The sequence below is a fragment of the Gopherus evgoodei genome, chromosome 7, assembly GCF_007399415.2.
Source record: "Gopherus evgoodei ecotype Sinaloan lineage chromosome 7, rGopEvg1_v1.p, whole genome shotgun sequence".
NCBI lineage: Eukaryota > Metazoa > Chordata > Testudines > Testudinidae > Gopherus > Gopherus evgoodei.
The window spans coordinates 55,602,614-55,622,708 of NC_044328.1; the positions used below are offsets into that span (position 1 = coordinate 55,602,614).

The 20,095-nt window shown below is 41.6% G+C and overlaps 1 protein-coding gene across 3 annotated transcripts in view; it reads left to right on the top strand.

Annotated features, from left to right (window-relative positions):
* The window catches only part of OGDHL (oxoglutarate dehydrogenase like), a 117,180-nt gene that overhangs the window by 78,328 nt on the left and 18,757 nt on the right, over positions 1 to 20,095 (top strand). For all 3 annotated transcript variants that reach the window (XM_030570767.1, XM_030570768.1, XM_030570769.1), the window contains exons 16-17: positions 2,181 to 2,308; positions 19,456 to 19,634. In XM_030570767.1, the coding sequence (XP_030426627.1) occupies positions 2,181 to 2,308; positions 19,456 to 19,634 (307 nt within the window). The remainder of the gene's footprint in view (positions 1 to 2,180; positions 2,309 to 19,455; positions 19,635 to 20,095) is intronic.

Here is a 20,095-nt window from a genome sequence, read left to right on the forward strand (position 1 = left end):
AAAAAATGCAGAAATTAGGCTTGTTTTTGGCTTAATTGGTGTGTGAGTTGTTCGTTGGCTAGTTTTTGGCTTGTTGCTTGTTGCTTCTTTTTTTGGATTGGCTCCCAGCAAAAGGGAAAGGGCAAGCAGGGATAAGGAGGGGAGAGAGTTAGGGGTGCACAGCAGGCCCACCACAGTCCCTGACTGCACGCAGGGGGATCTAGTAACATAGAGTGTTGGGATTCTTGGGGATTGGCTTGTTTTGGCCTTGTTTTGAAATGGGATTAGCTTGATTTTTGTCTTATTGTGAAAGTTGAGGTGCTTATTTACCATGTGACAGTTGGCAACTGTGATTATATCCACTGTACGCTTGCTTCAGCCTGTTATTACTGTAAAAATCAAATGAAGTAACATTTGAGAGATAAGCAATTAGTATTTTAGAAGTTCTGGAAGTACTGTACTCTCGTCATGAAAACATCAGGGCAGTTATTCATTATTGTTTTTGCTATCTTGTAGCTTCCTAAGATGTTAGCAGTCGTGTAGTTAGCAGTAGTTTCTATGACTGTTTGGTTCACACCAGGACTCAGCCGTATCTTTGTGGGGCACTGGGCAACAGAGGCTAGTCAGGGATCTGGAGCAAGATACAGGAGGCTGTCCTGTATCCAGCAGCCTCCACGCAGGATTCCCATTATGTTAATTTTCACAGTCTTATTTCTTTTCTCAGGGGACACTACCCCATTAGCTCTCACTAGTAAATACAAAGATCAGCTAAAAGTGTAGAATTTATAATGAGCCTTTTACTTCCCACCTCAGCACTCCATATTGTTTATAATTAGCAGTAGAAAGGGGGCTGGATATTGCTGCAGATAAAAGTACAATCCCTTTCTCTTCCAGCACCTAGGAATGTGGGAGGACAGGGGTTCAGTGGGAGGGAACCTGAATCTGCATCAACATGAAGAGTTGCAGAGAGATTACCAAGGGTCAGTGCAACATCAAGATGTGATTTTTGTGTGTCTATCATTCTGATGAAGAGGTTCTCCAGCTATGCTTACTCTAGTCATCTACTAGGGAACTTAATTGTCTTCCCAAAAAGCATGCCACATTTTAGTTTTATTTTCCCTTGTGGGTTTGAGGGATAGAGGAAGGGAGGTAGTATCAAGAAGGCATTCCTGTCTCAGAGCTTCCCTTTATTTCTGTTTTTTAGTGTTGCTCTTCACAAATCCCCCCTATCCGTGATTTTATGCTATTAATTAATTTCTATATAGATTTGAGAGCTGTTTTGCTAAGATGCATTAGAACAGAGGGGACTACAGAAAGAGTCTGTCTCTAATTTGTTCAGCATCGGCAGCTACACAGCACATAATAGCTATTATCAGTGTAATAGCCCTCCTTACCTTAGTGGTTGTAGAGCTGAACATATTGGTGTGATTCACTCAGTTAGTCTTGCTCAGGGAGTTAATGGATTACAGTAATTACTTCAGTCATCTCTGTTTTGATAATGTTCCTTGGTGCACCATTCTGATGCTGATTAATGAAGTTCTGGAGAGCTGTGAAAGGTGGGAATGGCAGTGCAAAGTGAAGAAGAGGATGCAACTGTTCTAAGTCTTGGTCCTTAAAAATACTCAGTAGGCGAGATTTTGCTGTAAAAAGACAAACCACAGTCGTTTTAGGAAGAGGACTAATAGAATTTCGCAGCTCGTTGTAATTTGTGAAATGGCTACCTTTTTGTGCAATGGTCTCCATCTTTCATGTTGTGTGGAGTGCAGAAATATGTCAATCTATCTTCTGTACCTATTACCTAGCAACAAAACTACGGTATTCTGTCTGATAGAGAAGGCATAATGCTATTTTAATAACCGAGTATTAACTGTAAAAGATCTTCTAAATTTTTATTATTTTTACAAATATTTTTAGCAAAGACTGCAGTGATGCTGATGCATTTTCACGACTCTTTAATCCCTCTGGTGTCGAAAAGCCAACTATGAATAGCCAGTGAAGGAAAGTTCATTTTCATATGAATACTCTATCCTTATGTATGGTGGTACTTCTGTGATTCAGACAGGAGCTACAGTGGTATATAGAAGGGGTAGTTCCATTGAAGTCACCGTTGCCAGGAAATAGTTTTTAAGATTTAAGGTAAATTAATCCTTGGGAACATATAAAAAACTATAGCCAAATGTTGTGTCTACATCTATTTGTAGCCATCGCCACCATGTACTCCATGATCAAGAAGTTGACAAGAGGACATGTGTTCCCATGAATCACCTCTGGGAACAGCAAGCCCCCTACACTGTGTGCAATAGCTCCCTTTCGGAGTATGGAGTTTTAGGTAAGTCTCAGAAAATGCCTGGGAAGTTTTCTTATGCAGTAAAATGTCTCAAATGAGATTGGGGAATTGATGACTGCTAATTAGGAGCAATTTTGTTTAAATTTAAATTGTAAATTAAAGATGGATGAACCTGCACATATTGAAAGGTTCTGTTCCGCTAATATTTCAGACATTCAGATTCTTATCTGAGCCTCTTAGTTCTTCCTTTAGATTTCTGGTGCTTCCTGCGGCCGGTCAGGCTGGAAATGCAACAAAAACAGCTTTTTGTTATATCTTAGCCCTTCTGTCTAGTAGGAACATGCAGGGCAAGGGCGTGAAAATGAAATAGTATAACTGCTAATCAGTTTTTTATTGAACTATCTGAAAAATATTGTTTGTCAAATTTACTCTAGTAACTTTATTTATCATTTGTCCTTCCTTGATTAAGGTGGGGTTATAAAAATTATTATTACAACTAGTAGCTGAGAGCTCTTGCTATTGCACTGGTGTGGCATAATCCACCATCTGTGCTTTCTCTCAAAACTAGTGCAATTGTTACATGCAAATTAGCTGCAGAATAAGGGTGGTGATTGGTTGAGTTACTTCTGATATCACTGTGGTCTAGGTCTCTTGGTATGGCATAGATACATTCCTTGATGTGGCCGTACACCTCATGGGTGTAGTTGGTAAAGTCAGAATGGCTGAGAATTTATAAACTGGATGATAACAACTCTGAAATCCAGTGGTTTATTGAACTGAGTAATATTCTAAAACAAAAAGAGCTCTCAACTATGCTTGTAGCTATTTCCATCACCAAAGACATTCTAGGCTTCAGAGAGACAAAGATAGTGACAATCCTGGATTCTTACTGTATAGACCAGTAGTAGGCAAACTATGGCCGAGGGCCAGGTCTGGCCCTCCAGGCGTTTTAATCCGGCTCTCGATCTCCCGGCAGGGAGCGGGGTTGGGGGCTTGCCCTGCTCCGCGTGGCTCCTGGAAGCAACAGCATTTCCCCCTTCCAGCTCCTCCACGTCGGGGCAGCCAGGGGACTTCGCATGCTGACCCCGCAGCTCCCACTTGACAGCAACTGCAGCCAATGGAAGCTGCAGGGGCGGAGCCTGCGGATGGGGCAGCATGCAAAGCTGTCTGGCCTGGCCTCTGCATAGGAGCCGGAGGGGGACATGCCGCTGCTTTTGGGAGCTGCTTGAGGTAAGTGCCGCCCAGAGCCTGCACCCCTGACCCCCCTCCCGTGCCCCTGTCCCCGACCCACCCTGATCCCCCCTCCCACCCTCCAAGCCCCTCGGTCCAATCCTGGAGCATCTTCCTGTACCCTCAATCCCTCATCCCCAGCCCCACTCCAGAGCCCACACCCCTAGCCAGAGTCCTCACCTGCTCCCGCACCTCAGATGTGGCCCTCGGGCCAAAAAGTTTGCCCACCCCTGATAGAGACCCTAATCCAAATTCTGCCCTTCTATTACGGACCATTGACACGTTGCACTCTATATAATTTTATGAAAATTTGCTAATGTAACTGGAATATGCTTCATGCAAAAAGTCTCTTGTAAGGTATCATTACAAAGCTTATAATCTATTGAGTGTGATCATCCTATTTGTATAAATGTACCACTCATGTATCTGAAACTAGAAATATGAAATATAACTCTGAAGGCTTATTGTAATTATGCAAAGTGGGGGCCATTAATGGTGGTTTGGAATCTTGATGACTCCCATTAACCAGGACAATTGACTGCAGATCGCTCTGTTTTATCTGTAAGTCTTCCTGTATACCTGTGTGCTGGCAAGTGGGTAATGAAGTTTTACAGTGACATGATCCAGTCACCTGAACTGGAATCCATCTTTAACCTGGTGTCTTTCCACTGAGAAGGAGGATATGGGATCCCAGAGAGGGACAAAGGATTCCCACCTTGTGCAAAAGATATATAAATAGGTGGAACAGAACAAAGTGAGCAGCCATCATGAGGGATCCCCTATCTACCACCTGAGCTGGAACAAGGGCTGTACCAGCGGAAAGGACTGTGCCCAAACTAGAAAGGCATCCAGTCTGTGAAAGAAATGTATTGAAACATCTTTCAGGGTGAGATATTAACTGTACTCAATTGTGTTACTGCATTAGGCTTAGATTAGCGTGTTTTATATTATTTTGCTTGGTAACTCACTTTGTTCTGGCCGTTAATACTTGGAACCACTTAAATCCTACTTTCTGTATTTAATACAATCACTTTTTTACTTATTAATTAACCCAGAGTGTGTGTTAATACCTTGGCGGGGGGGGGGGAGAACAGCTGTGCATAGCTCTCTCTATCAGTGTTATAGAGGGCGAACAATGTATGAGTTTACCCTGTATAAGCTTTATACAGGATAAAACGGATTTATTTGGGTTTAGACCCCACTGGGAGTTGGGCATCTGAGTGTTAAAGACAAGAACACTTCTGTTTGCCGCTTTCAGTTAAGTCTGTAGCTTTGAGGCAAGTAATTCAGACCCTGGGTCTGTGTTGGAGCAGACAGGCATATCTGGCTCAGCAAGACAGGGTGCTGGGGTCTCGAGCTGGCAGGGAAAGCAGGGGCAGAAGTAGTCTTTACACACCAGGTAGCAGCTCCCAAGAGGGGTTCTGCAATCCAACCCATCACAACATGATTGGGTCCATTGTGTCTTTTTTAAAAAATGATGCTAAATATGTAAAATGGACTAGAAAAGTGGTGGTTGTTTTTTAATGTTGAGAGTATGATGACCATGTCTACAATATCATGCATGCAGGTCTGCTCAAACTGTAGCATCATTACACACATGCTATAAAAATGCTTCCTCCCCCCTTCCTCTCCACCACTGTTCCTGTCAGCTGCTTAAAACCTAATTGTGCATGGTGTGAGGGGAGGAAAAAAGGGGGTGCAAATTCAGAACTCCTACCAGAGAATAGTTGACATTGATCACTAAAGGAGCATAGAGCTGAAACACACCAGGCATCCATCTTATACAATTTTCTGTTAAATACTAATGGTAATGGTGAAGTCATACTTAAAATCTATTTTAGGAGAAGGATGTTGGGCAACATATGCAGAAATTCATCAGCAAAGATTATGGGGGAAAGAATTATGAAGCAGTCAAGAGTCCAAACTGAAATTAAAATGATTCAGAATGTTTCATCTTCTCATGTATTGGCACTTTGAAAATACACCATCTCTACATCATAGGGCTGCCGGGTTCTTTTGAGGGTATACAGCTGCTAAAGAGGGATTTTAGCTATATAATGTGTCTTTGCAAATTTATTAACAACTTGATGAGAGGCGGAGCTATGAGTAAAATCAAGGATGCTTGGGAATATAGATATGAAAACCTATTCCAACCTTGTGTATTGAGTGCTATTTCAAATGTACAACATAAATTGAGATCACAAATCTTTGTTAGAAGTTGCATTAATCGTAGTGAATCAAATTATACTTTGGCACTGGCCAGACATTTCACCTTCAGCTGGGAGTGAATGGATTACCTCTCTGACAAGCTGTAGGTGGCAAGAAGATGATATGTGAAGCACAGAATAAAACTGACACATTTAATAATATATCAATAAGTTTTATTGACTGTGGATAAATAATGAAGAACTGTTACATATTTATTTCACAACTCAAATGAAAGCAAAAGGGAAAAAAATGAAGTTAATAGATAACAGTGGCTTATAAGAGATTAGTATCTGTTATGTGGATATTTGGCTGTATAAACATCTTGAGGATTGTATTTTAATGTGTGTAAGTCAGTTATGTCTACAGTGTTAAAATTCAGACAGAGCAAGGCAGTGTGGTTAGAGCACAGGCCTAGGAGCTGGAGGTTCCTGGGCTCTTCTGTGTTCTTCCCCTGACTTGGTGTGTGAGCAGTGATGGGACACTTCAGTTCTGTGCCTCAGTTTGTCCCTCTGTAAAATGGGTATATTGATACTTACCTGAGGTGGACAAGAGGGAAGAATCTCATATGGGATAAGATTTTTTTTTTGCAATCCCCGTCTATATTTTTGCTCTATTTTTTTTTAATCCTGTTCGTTTTTTAATGGGTGCACTAATTCAAATTCTGCAACTAGGTTGGTGGTGGTGGTGGTGGTGGTATTAATGTATTTAAAACAACAAATAATTAGCCAAATGTCTGCTTTTGAAAAAAGTGAACACTGAAGCACTATATATATTTTTTTAATTAGCATGGCTTCTTCTCTCATCTAGGTTGAGACACTTTGTCAGATCAGGGTACAGCCTTGTATAATGTGGCCAGTCAAATGTGATGTTTCCAGGGTGTGAAAGCATCAAGGAAACAATGATGGGACTCTTTTTATACATTTTAAAAGGGCAGTAAAAAAAATTGTTTTGCAGTTCTTCTTAAATATGTGTGGATGAAGGGTACTACATGAGCACAAATTAATATTACTAATATTGATATTTTAAAATAACATAATTTTAAAATCCATAGCTATGGCATTCTCCAACAATGAAGGAAACAAAATGGACAGAGCAATTTACAGTGGATGAGTGTGACAAGCTAGATTTTTTTAATTAGAAATGTTTTATTAGAAATACCATCTGGTATGTGAATGGGTTAAAATTTTAATATAATTAAGTCCTCTCCCTCTTTCTTTAGCTGTAATGACTTCAATTACTTTTGTTAACATTTACCATACATCATGGTGCTTTGAAATGTTTACCTTTACAAATTTGTATTTATGAAGAGAGATCGTTTTCAGATGAGAGCGCTCCAAATGGATGTTTACCTCTTTTATTAAGAACTTTGATCAAACATAACTTATTTATCATTCTAATCCATTTTGCCAGTAACATTTTTAAGGAAAGGTTTTTTTCAATGGATAGTTTATTAATGTAATGTCATAGCTTCCAAGTGGTCAGAAAGTTTTGTGCACAAGGAATAGATTCTTCCTCAAGAGAGAAATCAACACCTTGTTCTAATTCATATCTACATAGTTGTATAGGGCTAGAAATAGGAACTGTTCAGTGTTATCTTATCTGTTTTAAAGGTTAATATTCAAACAAAACTATTTTGTACAAGAGGGTAACAATCACTCCTGTAAAAACAAAACAAAAAAACCATTAATAACCAAAGACATTATATGGGACAGAAACCCAACAACAACAGTTGCACAGACACAGGATTAATTATTCTAGTCCATATACAATACCTAGACTTATTTACTCACTTTACAAGTTGCAGTAGGACTGCAGATATTAAAGCAGATATATTGTATCTTGCTTATCATGGTATTTGCGCCCCTAAATCAAGGCCTTGTCTACGTGGGATAGTTGCCTCAATTTAACTTAAATCTCTGTGTTAAAATGATACAAATCTCTATGTGGAAACTCTCTTATTTTGGCTTAATTTACGCAGGATGCTGTTTGTGTGTCAGTTGTTTCTGCAGTATGTTTGATTATTAGAGAGTGGTAGGAAAGAGGGCTTTCTATGCAGAGTAGTTAGTGACTTCTCCTTTCTGGGCTGTCCTCTTTTGAATATAAAGAGGGGGGGAAATGCAAATTTTCCCAGTCTGAGGATTCGCTGATTCAAGAGGAAGGTGGAAAGAGGAGCAGAGTTTATTTTGTTCTAGGGTGACCATATTTCCCAAAGGGGAAATGGGACACTGTGTGGGTCTAGCTTGAGGGCCCTCCCTCTCCCTGAGCGTGGGACTGACCCAAGTCCCGTCCCCCCATGAGACTAGGAGTTGCTGCTCGCCTGAGCCCTGTCTGCCCCAGCCCTCTCTATGCAAGACTGGCATCACCACTCGCCCCCCACCCACGCCCACGTTCCTCCATACCCAACTTTTTTGACCAATTGGCTAGAGCAAATGAGACACATGCTAACTTTTGCCAAAAAGATCAAGACAGCCAGGACAGGACAGGGCTTAGAAAAGAGACTGTCCCAGCCAAAATGGGATGTGTGGTCACCCTATTTTGTTCTCCCGTTACCGCTACTGCATGCACAACCACTGTTCAACAAGAAGCTTTGGAGTGGTTGTCCTGGAAGTCTCTAATATTGCGGTGTGGCTATGAAGGAAAAAGGAGTTAAGATTGTGAATTTAATTTGTGTCTGTGTAAACATGCAAGAACTCAGAATCTTTTGGGAATTCCCTAAATTTCTGTGGATTAGAGCTCATTAAGTAAGAATGGATTGAATAGCCCTGCATGACAATACCACAAATTGTTTCCCTGGCAGGTGAAGAAGCAGAGTGCTGGCACCTGTCCAGAGCTGTGAGCTCTGCACCAAGTTATTGCTTTCTCTGTTAGGAGCATCTGGGGTATAATAGCTCCACTAAAATGATATTCTGACAAGACTGATTTGCCTCAGTGATAAAACCAGAACAGGCTAGTTACTTTGCATTGTAAAAAACTATTTGTTTTCAGATGCAAAGTGAGAGGGATGTGTTCATTTAAGGATTGTATTCGAAATCTGTTTTAGATTTTGTTTGTTACAGTACAGTCTAGAGGATAGGGCATTAGACGGGGATTTGGCAGGTGTGGGTTCAATTCCTGGCTCTCACAAGTCTGCTTCTTGAGCTTAAGCAAATAACTTCTCTCCCTGTGCCTCGTGTCCCCATCTGTAAAATTGAAATGATGATAATACTAACCTTTTTAAAGTACGTTGAGATCTAAAGATGAAAAGCATATATAAGAGCTAGGCATTACCATTCTGTTAACCTGAGTGTATTGTTTTAGTTGCAGCTGGATTATTGCAATTCAATTAAAGTCTCATAAAGATAGTATTTAGCTGCAGGTTATTCAGTTTCAGCAATCGGGAAGTCCAGAAGCATAATTGAGTTGCTTATTAAGCAAGGGTTGCCAACTTTCTAATCACACACAACCGAGCACCCCGCCCACCCCTTCCCTGAGGGCTTGCCCCTTCTCTGAGGCCCTGCCCCTGCCCACTCTGTCACTCACTCTCCCCCATCCTCACTCACTTTCACCGGGCTGGGGTGGGGGGTGAAGGCTCTGGCTGGGGGTATAGTCTCTGAGGTGAAGCTGGGGATGAAGGGATTGGGGTGCAGGACAGGGCTCTGGGCTGGGACAGGGGGTTGGGGTGCAGGAGATGGCTGCAGGCTGAGGCCAAGGGGTTCGGAGTATGGGAGGGGGGTGTGGGCTCTGGGATGGGGCTGGGGTTGAGGAGTTTGGGGTGCAGGAAGGGGCTCCAGTCTGGGGCAAGAGGTTGGGGTGAGGGCTCTGGCTAGGGGTTTTGGCTCTGCAGTGGGACTAGGGATGAGGGATTTGGGGTGCAGGAGGGGACTCTGGGCTGAGGCAGGGGATTGGGGTGCGGGGTCCTGGCAGTGCTTACTGTGGCTCCCAGGAAGTGACCACCAGGTCCTTGCAGCCCCTAGGTGCATCAGTGAGGCTCCGTGTGCTGTGGCTGCCGTCGCATCGGCAGAAGCCTTCCTTAACCCTGGGCCCTTGCTGTGCCACCGACCGGACTTTTAACAGTCCCTTTTCAACTGGGCATTCTGATTGAAACAGGATGCCTGGCAACCCTATATTGAGCAGAAGGCCAGAATATAGTTTCACCAGTTTATCTGGACATCTTAATAGAGGAAGAGAACAGACATAATTTACAGGCCCCTTATACACACTCAGCCTACTAATACATATTCATTTGTTACTTTAAATGTGCTTTTTTGTATACTCCTATCTTTCTTCATTCTCTTGAACCTCCAACAGGGCTCCTATTGATGATATTCTCCTTATGGGAGTATGATTCTTTCTGTTGAGCTCTGGCTGGATACTTGCTACTTGAGTTCTAAGACTTCCCCAAGTTCTCAGGTGCCTCAGAGCCATAGAATCATAGACATCTAGGGCTGAAAGAGACCTTCAGATGTCACATAGTCCAGCCCCCTTCACTGAGGCAGGACCAAGCATACTTAGACCATCCCTGAGAGGTGTTTGTCTAACCTGTTCTTCAAAACTTCCAGTGACGAAGATTCCACAACCTCTCTTCGAAGCCTGTTTCATTGCTTAGTTATCCTTATAGTTTGAAAGTTTTTTTCCTAATATCTAACCTAAATCTCTCTTGCTTCAGATTAAGCCAATTACTTCTTGTCTTACCTTCAATAGACATGGAGAGCAATCACTCACTGTCTTCTTTTTATAACAGCCCTTAACATATTTGAAGACTTATCATATTCCTCCTCATTCTTCTTTTCTGAAGACTAAACATGCCCAGTGTTTTTAACCTTTCCTCATAGATCTGGTTTTCTAAACCTTTTTGTTGCTCTCCTCTGGACTCTTTCTGATTTGTCCACATCTTTCTAAAGTGTGGTGACCAGAATTGGACACACTACTCCTGTTGAGGCTTCATCAGAGCTGAGTAGATTGTATTGCTTCATTCTGTGAAAAGAGGAAATTCCCAGACACATGATATTTGAAGACAACAGATGGCTCAGCAGAGACTCCTGGACCTTCTTAGGGCTGGAGATGGAATTCAGTATTATTTTATGGTTGACTGGGAAAGGTGAGGAAGACAGGAAGAATATTAATCTTTTGATGTAAACTTTTTTGGAAGTCTTAAAGGTTTGAATTCATCTTGTCATTTGGAATAAGGCTGGTGCTTAGGCTTTCTGAACCATTTTCTTCCTAGTGAACAATTAAAAAATCGTTTATAACAATAATATTCTAAAAGTCCACAGTACCTTTCATTGTGAATGTTCCCTATGTTTATATAGAGATAATGATCTCACCACTGATATGCAGCTATCTCTGTGTTGGAATATGACAGTGATGTTACTGGGGCAGCACTACACCATTTGTTATAGATGGAGAGAGAGCCAATATCTTTATCCAGCTAAAACTGCAGCAGGAAATTAGGTAGACAGTGCAAAAACTGAGATCCAGGTTCTTATAGGGCCATATAGTGAGACTGTTGGAGGGCATAAGGGGGCTTCCCCTACCTCTTGAGCATCCGTGTTTCCATGGCTCAGAAACCATATAGATGTTAATGATTTCACTGGCTCTCCTGGGCTGTATTCAAGTTAGTGATTTAAAAGAGAGCTTGTGTATCACAATACCTGTCCCCAGTGTTTCATTTCTTTAAATATAGCAGCAAGTCTTTCCTTATGGTTTTCCTCTTACTGACATCAGACTAAGAAGTGATGTGTGGCCATCTCAAAAACACTTGCTAGATTATTTTAATTTTCATGCCTTAGGAAACTTGAAAATCATATGAATTAAGCTGCAGCCTTCCTTTTGTTTCTTGAAAGATGTAAATTTTTGTGACAGTCATGCAAACTGCTGTGGGGGGAAACACAGAATGGGTTGTGAAAGTTGACACTTTGCTTAACACCACCTCTATCCCTGCTGTACTGACAAAAGAATGATCGAGAGAGCACAGGCAACAGGAACAGAACTAATAACTTGCATTTCTACCTTGCCTTTCACCTAAGGATCTCAAAGCACTTTGCAAACACTGAAATGAATAAGCCTTACCAAGTCTCCGTGTGAGCCTGGTATAGTATACATGTGTGTTGGGATCACTTGATCTTCCCCTTAAACACAGCCACTTCTGGGGTACAGTATAACAGTGTTTAGTGGTGCACAGCTTTCAAGGCTGAATCCCCACTCTGTCATTCTGAGTGCAGGAAGTGGGGGCTCGGAAAGATTCCAAAAATTAATACTTGCCACTCCAGGCTTGTATTACACTCCCAAAGTTACAGCTTTTCTCTGACCTTGGCGTGGTAAATGCTGCCACCACCCAACTGCAAAAAAAAAAAAAAAACCAAAACCCCTTGAACCCAGGAAAGAACACTTGGGAATTTCTCCCTGTGGGGTACCCTCAAGCCCTTTCATTCCCCCTCCCCCCGGAAGAGCTGAGAAAGAAAACAGAGGAAATTAGCTGTGCTACTAGCTAATCAAACAACATGCTCAAACCCTGTTCTTAAAAAAGATAAATTCTATTTAAAAAAAAAAGGAAAAAATACATCTGGAATTTAGGCTTTTGCTAGATTTTAGAAGAGCAATTCCAAAAATTAAGCACCCAAACTAGCTTTCTTGGGGGTTCAGCTTAAGAGTTACAAGCAAACAAAAGCATCAAGGGTTAGCACAGAGGAGATCCACACACCAAAATAAGAAACAAACCTGATTGTGTCTAACAAAACATTCCTCCATCCAAATAATTTCTTCTAGGTATGGAAGATACCTTTTCATATCTGGTTCGAACCTTACACAGCATTCCTGCTATCGCATTGCTGCTCGTGTCCCTGCAACCCAAAGAACAGCAGACCAAGTAAAAGTTTCTTTTCCGATTTTAAACAGTTTTAGCCATTGGCTCTTTTCATCAGGTGCCCACTTTATTTTTCTTTACCTGGGGGACTTTTTAACCCTTTACAGGTAAAGCAAGCAAAGAACAGCTACCAAGAGGGATTTTACAGCTTATCCCCACCCCCTTAATTTGTCTCAATAGCTACATTAAATAACAGTTTAGGACAGGAAGTAAGGAAGGGTACCGTATTCATTTGAAATTTCAAGATAGTATTGGTATACAGAACTTAACTACCTGAGTCAAAATTTTGGTCAGGAGACAGGGTTAAGCTCCCCATACTTATTAAAAGTTGATGACCACAAGTGGTCAGGACTTTAGTTTTATGTTTCATCTGAAAGTTAGACTACCCCTGTCCTAATAGAGCACAGCATATGTGCAGATAAGCCTTGAACAAATTAGCCATATTGCATATGTTCTCAACCATGTCACCCAATCAGCAGAAATAGTCTCTTAATGTTTGTTTAAAATTAGAATGGGATTCAAACCTATCTAGGGAAATCTATTTTGTAAATATCCTTTGGGAACTTGCAGTGAAAAGGTATACAGGCTTTACGCTCTTGGAATGTTCTTAGAGACAGCAAGACCACACAGAAAAGGAGGGCTGAGGTTTAAAATATCTTTTGGCAGATAGCATTGTTGGGGGTAAGGATGGGCAGCTAGGACCATCCAAGGACCATTAAGTTGAAGGGAAAAGGCCAGTCTTTCTGAGGCTTTAGCCTTCTTGTGGCAAGAAGAGAACAAGGAGCATCTGTTGGAGTCATGGATGGGCCGTTCACAGAGTTCAGCACCACAGGGACATAGTGGTTCATCAACTTTCTTTCATCAAGATGGGTCCAAACATCTGGAATAGAATTTCAATAGGAACTGTGCATAAAAAGTCTCTTTCCAAAAGTGGATACAAACAATATATATTCATGTATAAAAGGATTAATTTCCCCCACCCCCATAATTGACATATTCATGTTGTTCTACACATTCATCAACATTCCAGGAGAGTATATACTGGTCCTCCCAGGTGGAAGGACAGACTTTCAGATTGCAGCAGTGGCCATTAAAAGTTTCGACATAAATATCTTGGTTTATGTATTTCTAACCGTAACTTTCAAAAAATCAGGTGAAATATGGCAAGAGGATGTTCTTGTGGTTAAAGCACTGCACTGGGACTCAGGCAATCTAGGTTCAAAACCCAACTCAGCATAAATGTCCTGTCTGACCTTGGGCAAGTCTCATCCTCTTTTACCTGTGTGATCTCAGTTCTCAATCTGTAAAGTGGAGATTCCCCCACTCCCATCCTCTGTCTGTTTTGTCAATTTAGATTTTAAACTCTTTCACAAAGGAATTGTTTTTTGGTAGTGTATGTCTAGCACTTAGCACAATGGGAACCCAAACTTGGTTTGGGCCTCTAGGTGCTTCAGTAATATCATTAATGTATCTTGCAGTCCCTTGATTTCTCTAGGACTTTATGGTCTAAAAAGAGATAAGTAGGAAATTGACGCAGAGCAATGTAAATGGGAATATAAAAAAAAGAATAAAAGCTAAACAAAAGGGAAAGGTTTTGTTTCAGTGGAGGTTAATCCTATAGTGGTCCTACAGGGCCAAGTTCATAGCCATGTGCTGATGACTTTAAAAATTAAATAGTCCTGTACCGTAAGTGCAACATACTGCTCTCATCTGGCTCAATTGTAGTGTTTGGTTTCCTTTTATTTTAAATCCTAATCTAGTTCTAGACACAGATGGGTATCAGACACTCAACTTTTTATTGCAGCAATGTGACGAAGTGGGACTGTTCTTAATGTCTCCTCTGAATATGGTAGGGGTGCCTCAGTTTCCCCTATGCATTTCGTAAGTCTCTGGGGGTGAGATTGTTGCAGAGCAAAGGGCCAGTGTGTATAAATGGCCGGCACTCTGTCTCCTGGCAACTAATGGCCAGGGCTCTTCCCCCCTGCAAGGAGATAGCTAAAGGTGTGGGAGAACAAAGAGATCAGGTGACCTCCTGACCTGGGAAAGGAACAAAGCCCAGAGAGGAGGGGCTGGAGGGTGAGGCAGTTTGGAGCTGGCTGGGGATGAGGAGTGAGTGCAGATGTGGGTGTCTGACTCGCTCCCCCCGCCCAATGGACCCAGCTGAGGGGTCCTGTTCTCTGTACCTACAAGCTCTGGTTTAGACCGTGTTCCTGTAATCTAATAAACCTCTATTTTACTGGCTGGCTAAGAGTCACGTCTGAATGCAAAGGGGTGGGTGCAGGACCCTGTGGCTTCCCCAGGACCCCGCCTGGGCGAACTTGCTGTGGGAAGCGCACAGAGGGGCAGAGGATGCTGAATGCTCCAAGGTCAGACCCAAGAAAGTGGAAGACATGTGAGCTTGCCCTGAAGACAGTCTGCTCACAGAGAGGAGACTTCACCAGAGTCCTGACTGGCTTTGTACGGAGCAGTTCCAGAGCATCACCTGGGAACTCCCTGACAGTCTAAAACCCCCCTTCTTCCCCCAGTGGCGTAGGTATGCTTTGCCTGATTTCTATATCACAGCACTCTATGAAGCAATCCGCATATCCAATAAATTCCTGTAGGAGAGATGCTCCTGGAGGGCCTCCAATCACCATGGTGTAAATCACAAATGACAAGTACATGAAGCCTGTCACTGAGCACTTGCTGATGGGTTTGAAGCAGTAGCCTACTGTCTGCAGAGAATGTCAAGATGCCAAGTTGGTCTCCATCAGTCAGTGTGAGCTGCAGAGTTCCTAAAACTTTTCTAATTAAAGGTATAAGAAGTTTGATCATAGCCAGAAATTGTGATTGCAAAGGTTTCTTTGTGTGTTTATTTCATGTCTTCCCTATAGGTCTCGCACTTGCTTAACTAATATTGCTTGTTAAAGAAAAATTGCTCCTGGATTTTACCCATGTGCAGTGTTTTTTAGGGCAAGATTTTTCAGAGGCCAAAGGGCAGTTAGGCAGCCAGTGCCCATTGACTGTTAACAGGAGTTAGGCACCTAACTGCGTTTTTGTGCCTTCGAAAATCTAACCCATAAATTTTAAGTTATACCAGTTCAGTCACTTACTCTTGTCCAATAGTTTAGATCAACTATAGAGTATAGAGGAGCCAATCTAACACACCAGATTTAGACACACACAGAGCCTCCGAATGTGAGTTGATTTGGCTCTGCACCTTTGTTTTTTTTCAAATGGGATTGTGCACTACTAACGTGGCAGAAGTGGATGGTAGTGGGAAAGATCCAGATTTGGGAATGACTTTAGATTTTCTGTAACTTGAGTTGGTGTGCTTGCTTTCTGCTGGGCGCATGCAGGCTACATTGTAGAATGACCTTTGTGTTGGTCTCTGTGTAACATGCAGCAAACTTCGGAAAAAACAAAAGGGGGCAAAATGAAGCAAAAAGGGGTGGGGTGGGGATTTTTTATTGATAAACTAACAAGGAAGCAGGGATCAATATAGACAGACCCCAGGAAAAAGATGCATTCTCACTTTTCAAATCTCACTATGTAATTAGGTATGCAGTGGAATTGTGTAGCTGTGTTGGTCCCAGGATATTAGAGAGACAAGGTGGATGAGGTCATATCTTTTATTGGACTAACGTCTGTTGGTGAAAGAGACAAGCTTTTGAGCTACACAGAATTTTTTCTTAGGTCAGAGACCTGAACTCTGAGTGGCTCGAAAGCTTCTCTCTCTCCAGCAGAAGTTGGTCCAATAAAAAAGATTATCTCACCCACCTTGTCTCTTAGGGTAATTAGGTTGCAGAGAGAGTGTCTGAACAAGGAACAAAATTCACACCAAACTGTCATGCTTTCAGTTGGGTTCTTCTCAGGTCTTTTGTTTCTGAGCAATGGTACGTGTACATGTCCAAAGAATTTTCTAATAAAACCTTTGGACCGCAGAGACTGATTATACCAATCTGCTGCTCTATTTGTATGTGGTGGATGGGATGGCTCTCTCATATTACGCTACCATTATTTGAAGATAAATGCTTAGATTCTGTTTTAAAAAAAAAAATAATAATAATAAAAAAAATTAAATGCATTACTTCAGCATAAGCAAACAACTCTTACAGATGTCTTCTCTAAAGATGGTGAACCATATTCTCCGTCAGTCATAGCCCTATAAATCTCTAGTAGCCCCACTGGAGTGGCCCAGCTTTGCAGTGGTAAAACAGAGGGTAGAATTTAACTTTTTGGTTTTCAGTTAACACTGTAGGTGTTCAGTATTTTAAGATGCAGTTGGTTTTCATGGTTGGCTGCCAGTGGGCAAGTGCTAAACAAGTGCAGTTAAATGTGAAATTGTTGAAAATAACTTGGAGTCAAGTTGTACTTGGCCTGTCTGCAGGTGTGAATGGGAGCAGAGGGTGCACAGAGCCTTCAACCCTTGCATGGGACCCAGACATTAATCTAGTGCTTGCACTCCTGAGGCTAGCACTGCCTGGGATACTAGTCTGCCTAAAGATAACAGGGATACAGAGTTGCTATTGGCTTCTTACTCCTTTACACATGGAGTAGAGCTGGATCTACCCAGACTAGAGCACATACTGCCCCCATAAAAGTATGCAGCAGAAGAGTCTCAGGCCCAGACTTTCTGGGGCCTCTGAAGAAGCTGTGGTACACTGCCTCCAGTAGCTCCTTCTGGAGCATTGGAGCTTCACACCCTCCGTACTGTGGAACTGTGCTTTAAATGGTCAATTTTACCCTTTGACTAAGCAGAGTGGTCTGTCCGTCATAACCACTATCTTCACCTTGTATTGCAATTTAGCCCCATGTGGCCTCATTCTCCAGTGCTGTAGGAATATTTGTGACCCGTGTAAGTGGGAGCACTGGGATTGAGGGGGATGGATGGATTTTCACAAATAAGACATTAACTGTGGGACATAAGTAGGGGAAAATATCTTGCAGTTAAGATAGGTCATTAAAAGGAGATTATTATTACATGCCTTGTATTTAACTGTATTTTCATGAACTCTGACTCTGCTTGAAATCTTGCGTTTTTAAGCTGCACAACAAAGCTCTGTAGCAGATGTAAATACTCTAACAATTTGCAGTTAATGTGTCTTAGCACAGCTGCTGAGTGTGAATTACAGTAGCTGGTTTGTATTCTAATAACTTTTTGTTTGTTTTTTGTCTTTGCCAGCCATTATCACCCCAGTCCCTGCAGTAGAACTGGGGCTTTACAGCACTGCCACATATCTCTTCCAACAAGAGCAGGCATTTGTTCTGCATCTAAATGATGCCCACATAGCCTGTTGTGGGGATACTATTGGGTTTGGAACATGACCGGTTTTAGGAACAAGCAACAAGCAGTCTGGCCTGTTACATTCCAAAGTGTGCAAAATGTAATTTATATTGAAAATCAGATGGCTGTCAATTTGTGTGCTTCCCACACACATTTAACCATGATCTTTCTGAATACCTGGGTAAAACTCAGCCCTTGAGTGTGTATTCAGAATCCATGTGTACTTTTGTTTGAGTATAGAGAGGCAGTGTTGTCTAGTGGGTATAGCATGAAACTAGAGGAACCTTGGCTGTAGTCCCAGCCCTGTTACTGACTTGCTGACCTGATGGCAAAGTCATGTGGCCTTTGTGCAACTCAGTGTTCCCTGCCTACCTTGGACTTCAGTACAGCGGAGGGAATAGTGGTTGGAAGTGCCCCAGATCAGGTACATCTTGGCTGAGATGTCCAAAAAGAAGGAAAGTAGAGACTTTGCAGCATGCTCCCTCCTTGTCTTATCCCAGTCCCATGGACCCTGTGGAGTTCTGGCTCTGCTGGTTGGGAGGAACTAGGGAGAGATCCGCTCTCTCCAGCTTATCTTCCTGGAAACCTGCAGTGATTCTCCTGTTTGCATTAGCTTAAGCAGAGATACCCACAGCAGTAGAAGTGCTCCCCAGGCCTGCTCCACTCACCACAGTATTGGGACAGATGTCAGTGAAGAACACAGAGGGGCATGACTCTTGAAGGAGATGTTAGTCTCTTATCTCTGAGGAGGGAACACTTTTGCTGCATTGCCTCCAGTAACTTGTCTGAAACTTTTTTTATTTTCTTTGCTCAGTTTTGCACACCTAAGGAATGATACAGTTATTTGCAGATCCTATTGACTTTTTAATAATAGTCTCAACTTTAGAATCTCTCAAAATGTTCTGAAAATGTAGGCATTAGCTTAAAGTTACTTAGGACAAGACCATGTTGGCTTCTGTAACTAAGGAAAGGAAATGGGGAATGACTGATAACAGCCATATGCTTACTCAATAAATAAGCATTTCCAAAGTGCCATTCACGACATTATCCAGTCATCATTTGGTAAATAAAATGTACATTAAAAGATCCTAGAAAGATCCAGTTTACAGGTGTAAAAGACCAGCCAGAACAAATTATTGCAACCAGCACCTGTATAAATGTACAGGCACATTCGTAGCATTGTGCAGGCTTGCGTAATGCAGAAGGTGGACAAATAGTTTGTTGAACTGAACCCTAAATATTAATTATAAATATATTTATAGTTACTTTTATTAAAAGGGTGGCATCTATCTAGATTTGTGTATAAAAATGTTTACTACCAGGAGAAAAAAAAAGTGTTAATACCTTAGCTTTTTCATGGAAACTGAAGTTTCCACATGATGTCATTGATTGGGACTACTAACATAAAGAAGAGCTTGCAGGATTGGATCCTATATATATATAAACAGATGTCTGCTAATCCTTCTAGCAGAAGTGGTAGTATTGAAAATACTGTTGGACTTCATGAATAAGCATTCTTGGTACCTATTCTGCTCTCCTTTGTTTAATTAGTTACAATAGAAAGGTGGTGTCTTAGATTATGGAAAACAGAATATAATTCTAATCAGGGTCTTTCCCTTTTTCTTTCTACCTGTTTGTTTTTAGGTTTTGAACTTGGCTTTGCCATGGCAAGTCCCAATGCTCTAGTGTGCTGGGAAGCGCAGTTTGGCGACTTCCACAACACTGCGCAGTGCATAATAGACCAGTTTATCAGCTCAGGACAGGCTAAGTGGGTTCGACACAATGGGATTGTGCTGCTTTTGCCACATGGAATGGAAGGAATGGTAAGGCTTTCGCTGACTGGAACAATAAATGTGCTTTGGCATAAAGTAGTAGAATAGAAACTGTAGAACCTTTTATTGTTCCTTTTTTGCAGCATACAAATGCAGTTTCAGGATCTTATAACTTTTATGAAAAAAAAAGAGAGTATTGCTGACATTCGTTAGACTGTTCCTCTATCTCAAAAATAAATGTGCTTGCAGTGACCAGTCTTGACAATTGGCCGGGAACAAGAACAAAAAGGAAAATAGCATTGATATATTTCTGAACATTGTCTCCCTCTCCTTGTGCCTTTCTCCAAATGGGTTAATTTGCAGTAGTGTCTGGCATTGTTCCCCTACTATTTAAAAGACTTACTTAGTCAATACAACGTGTGTCAATGCAAAAAATATATTTTTTCTTTGTTAGAGCTTTGTGGTTATGAAAAATTATAACTTTAAATGAAAAGTTCCTAGAAAGAGCAAAG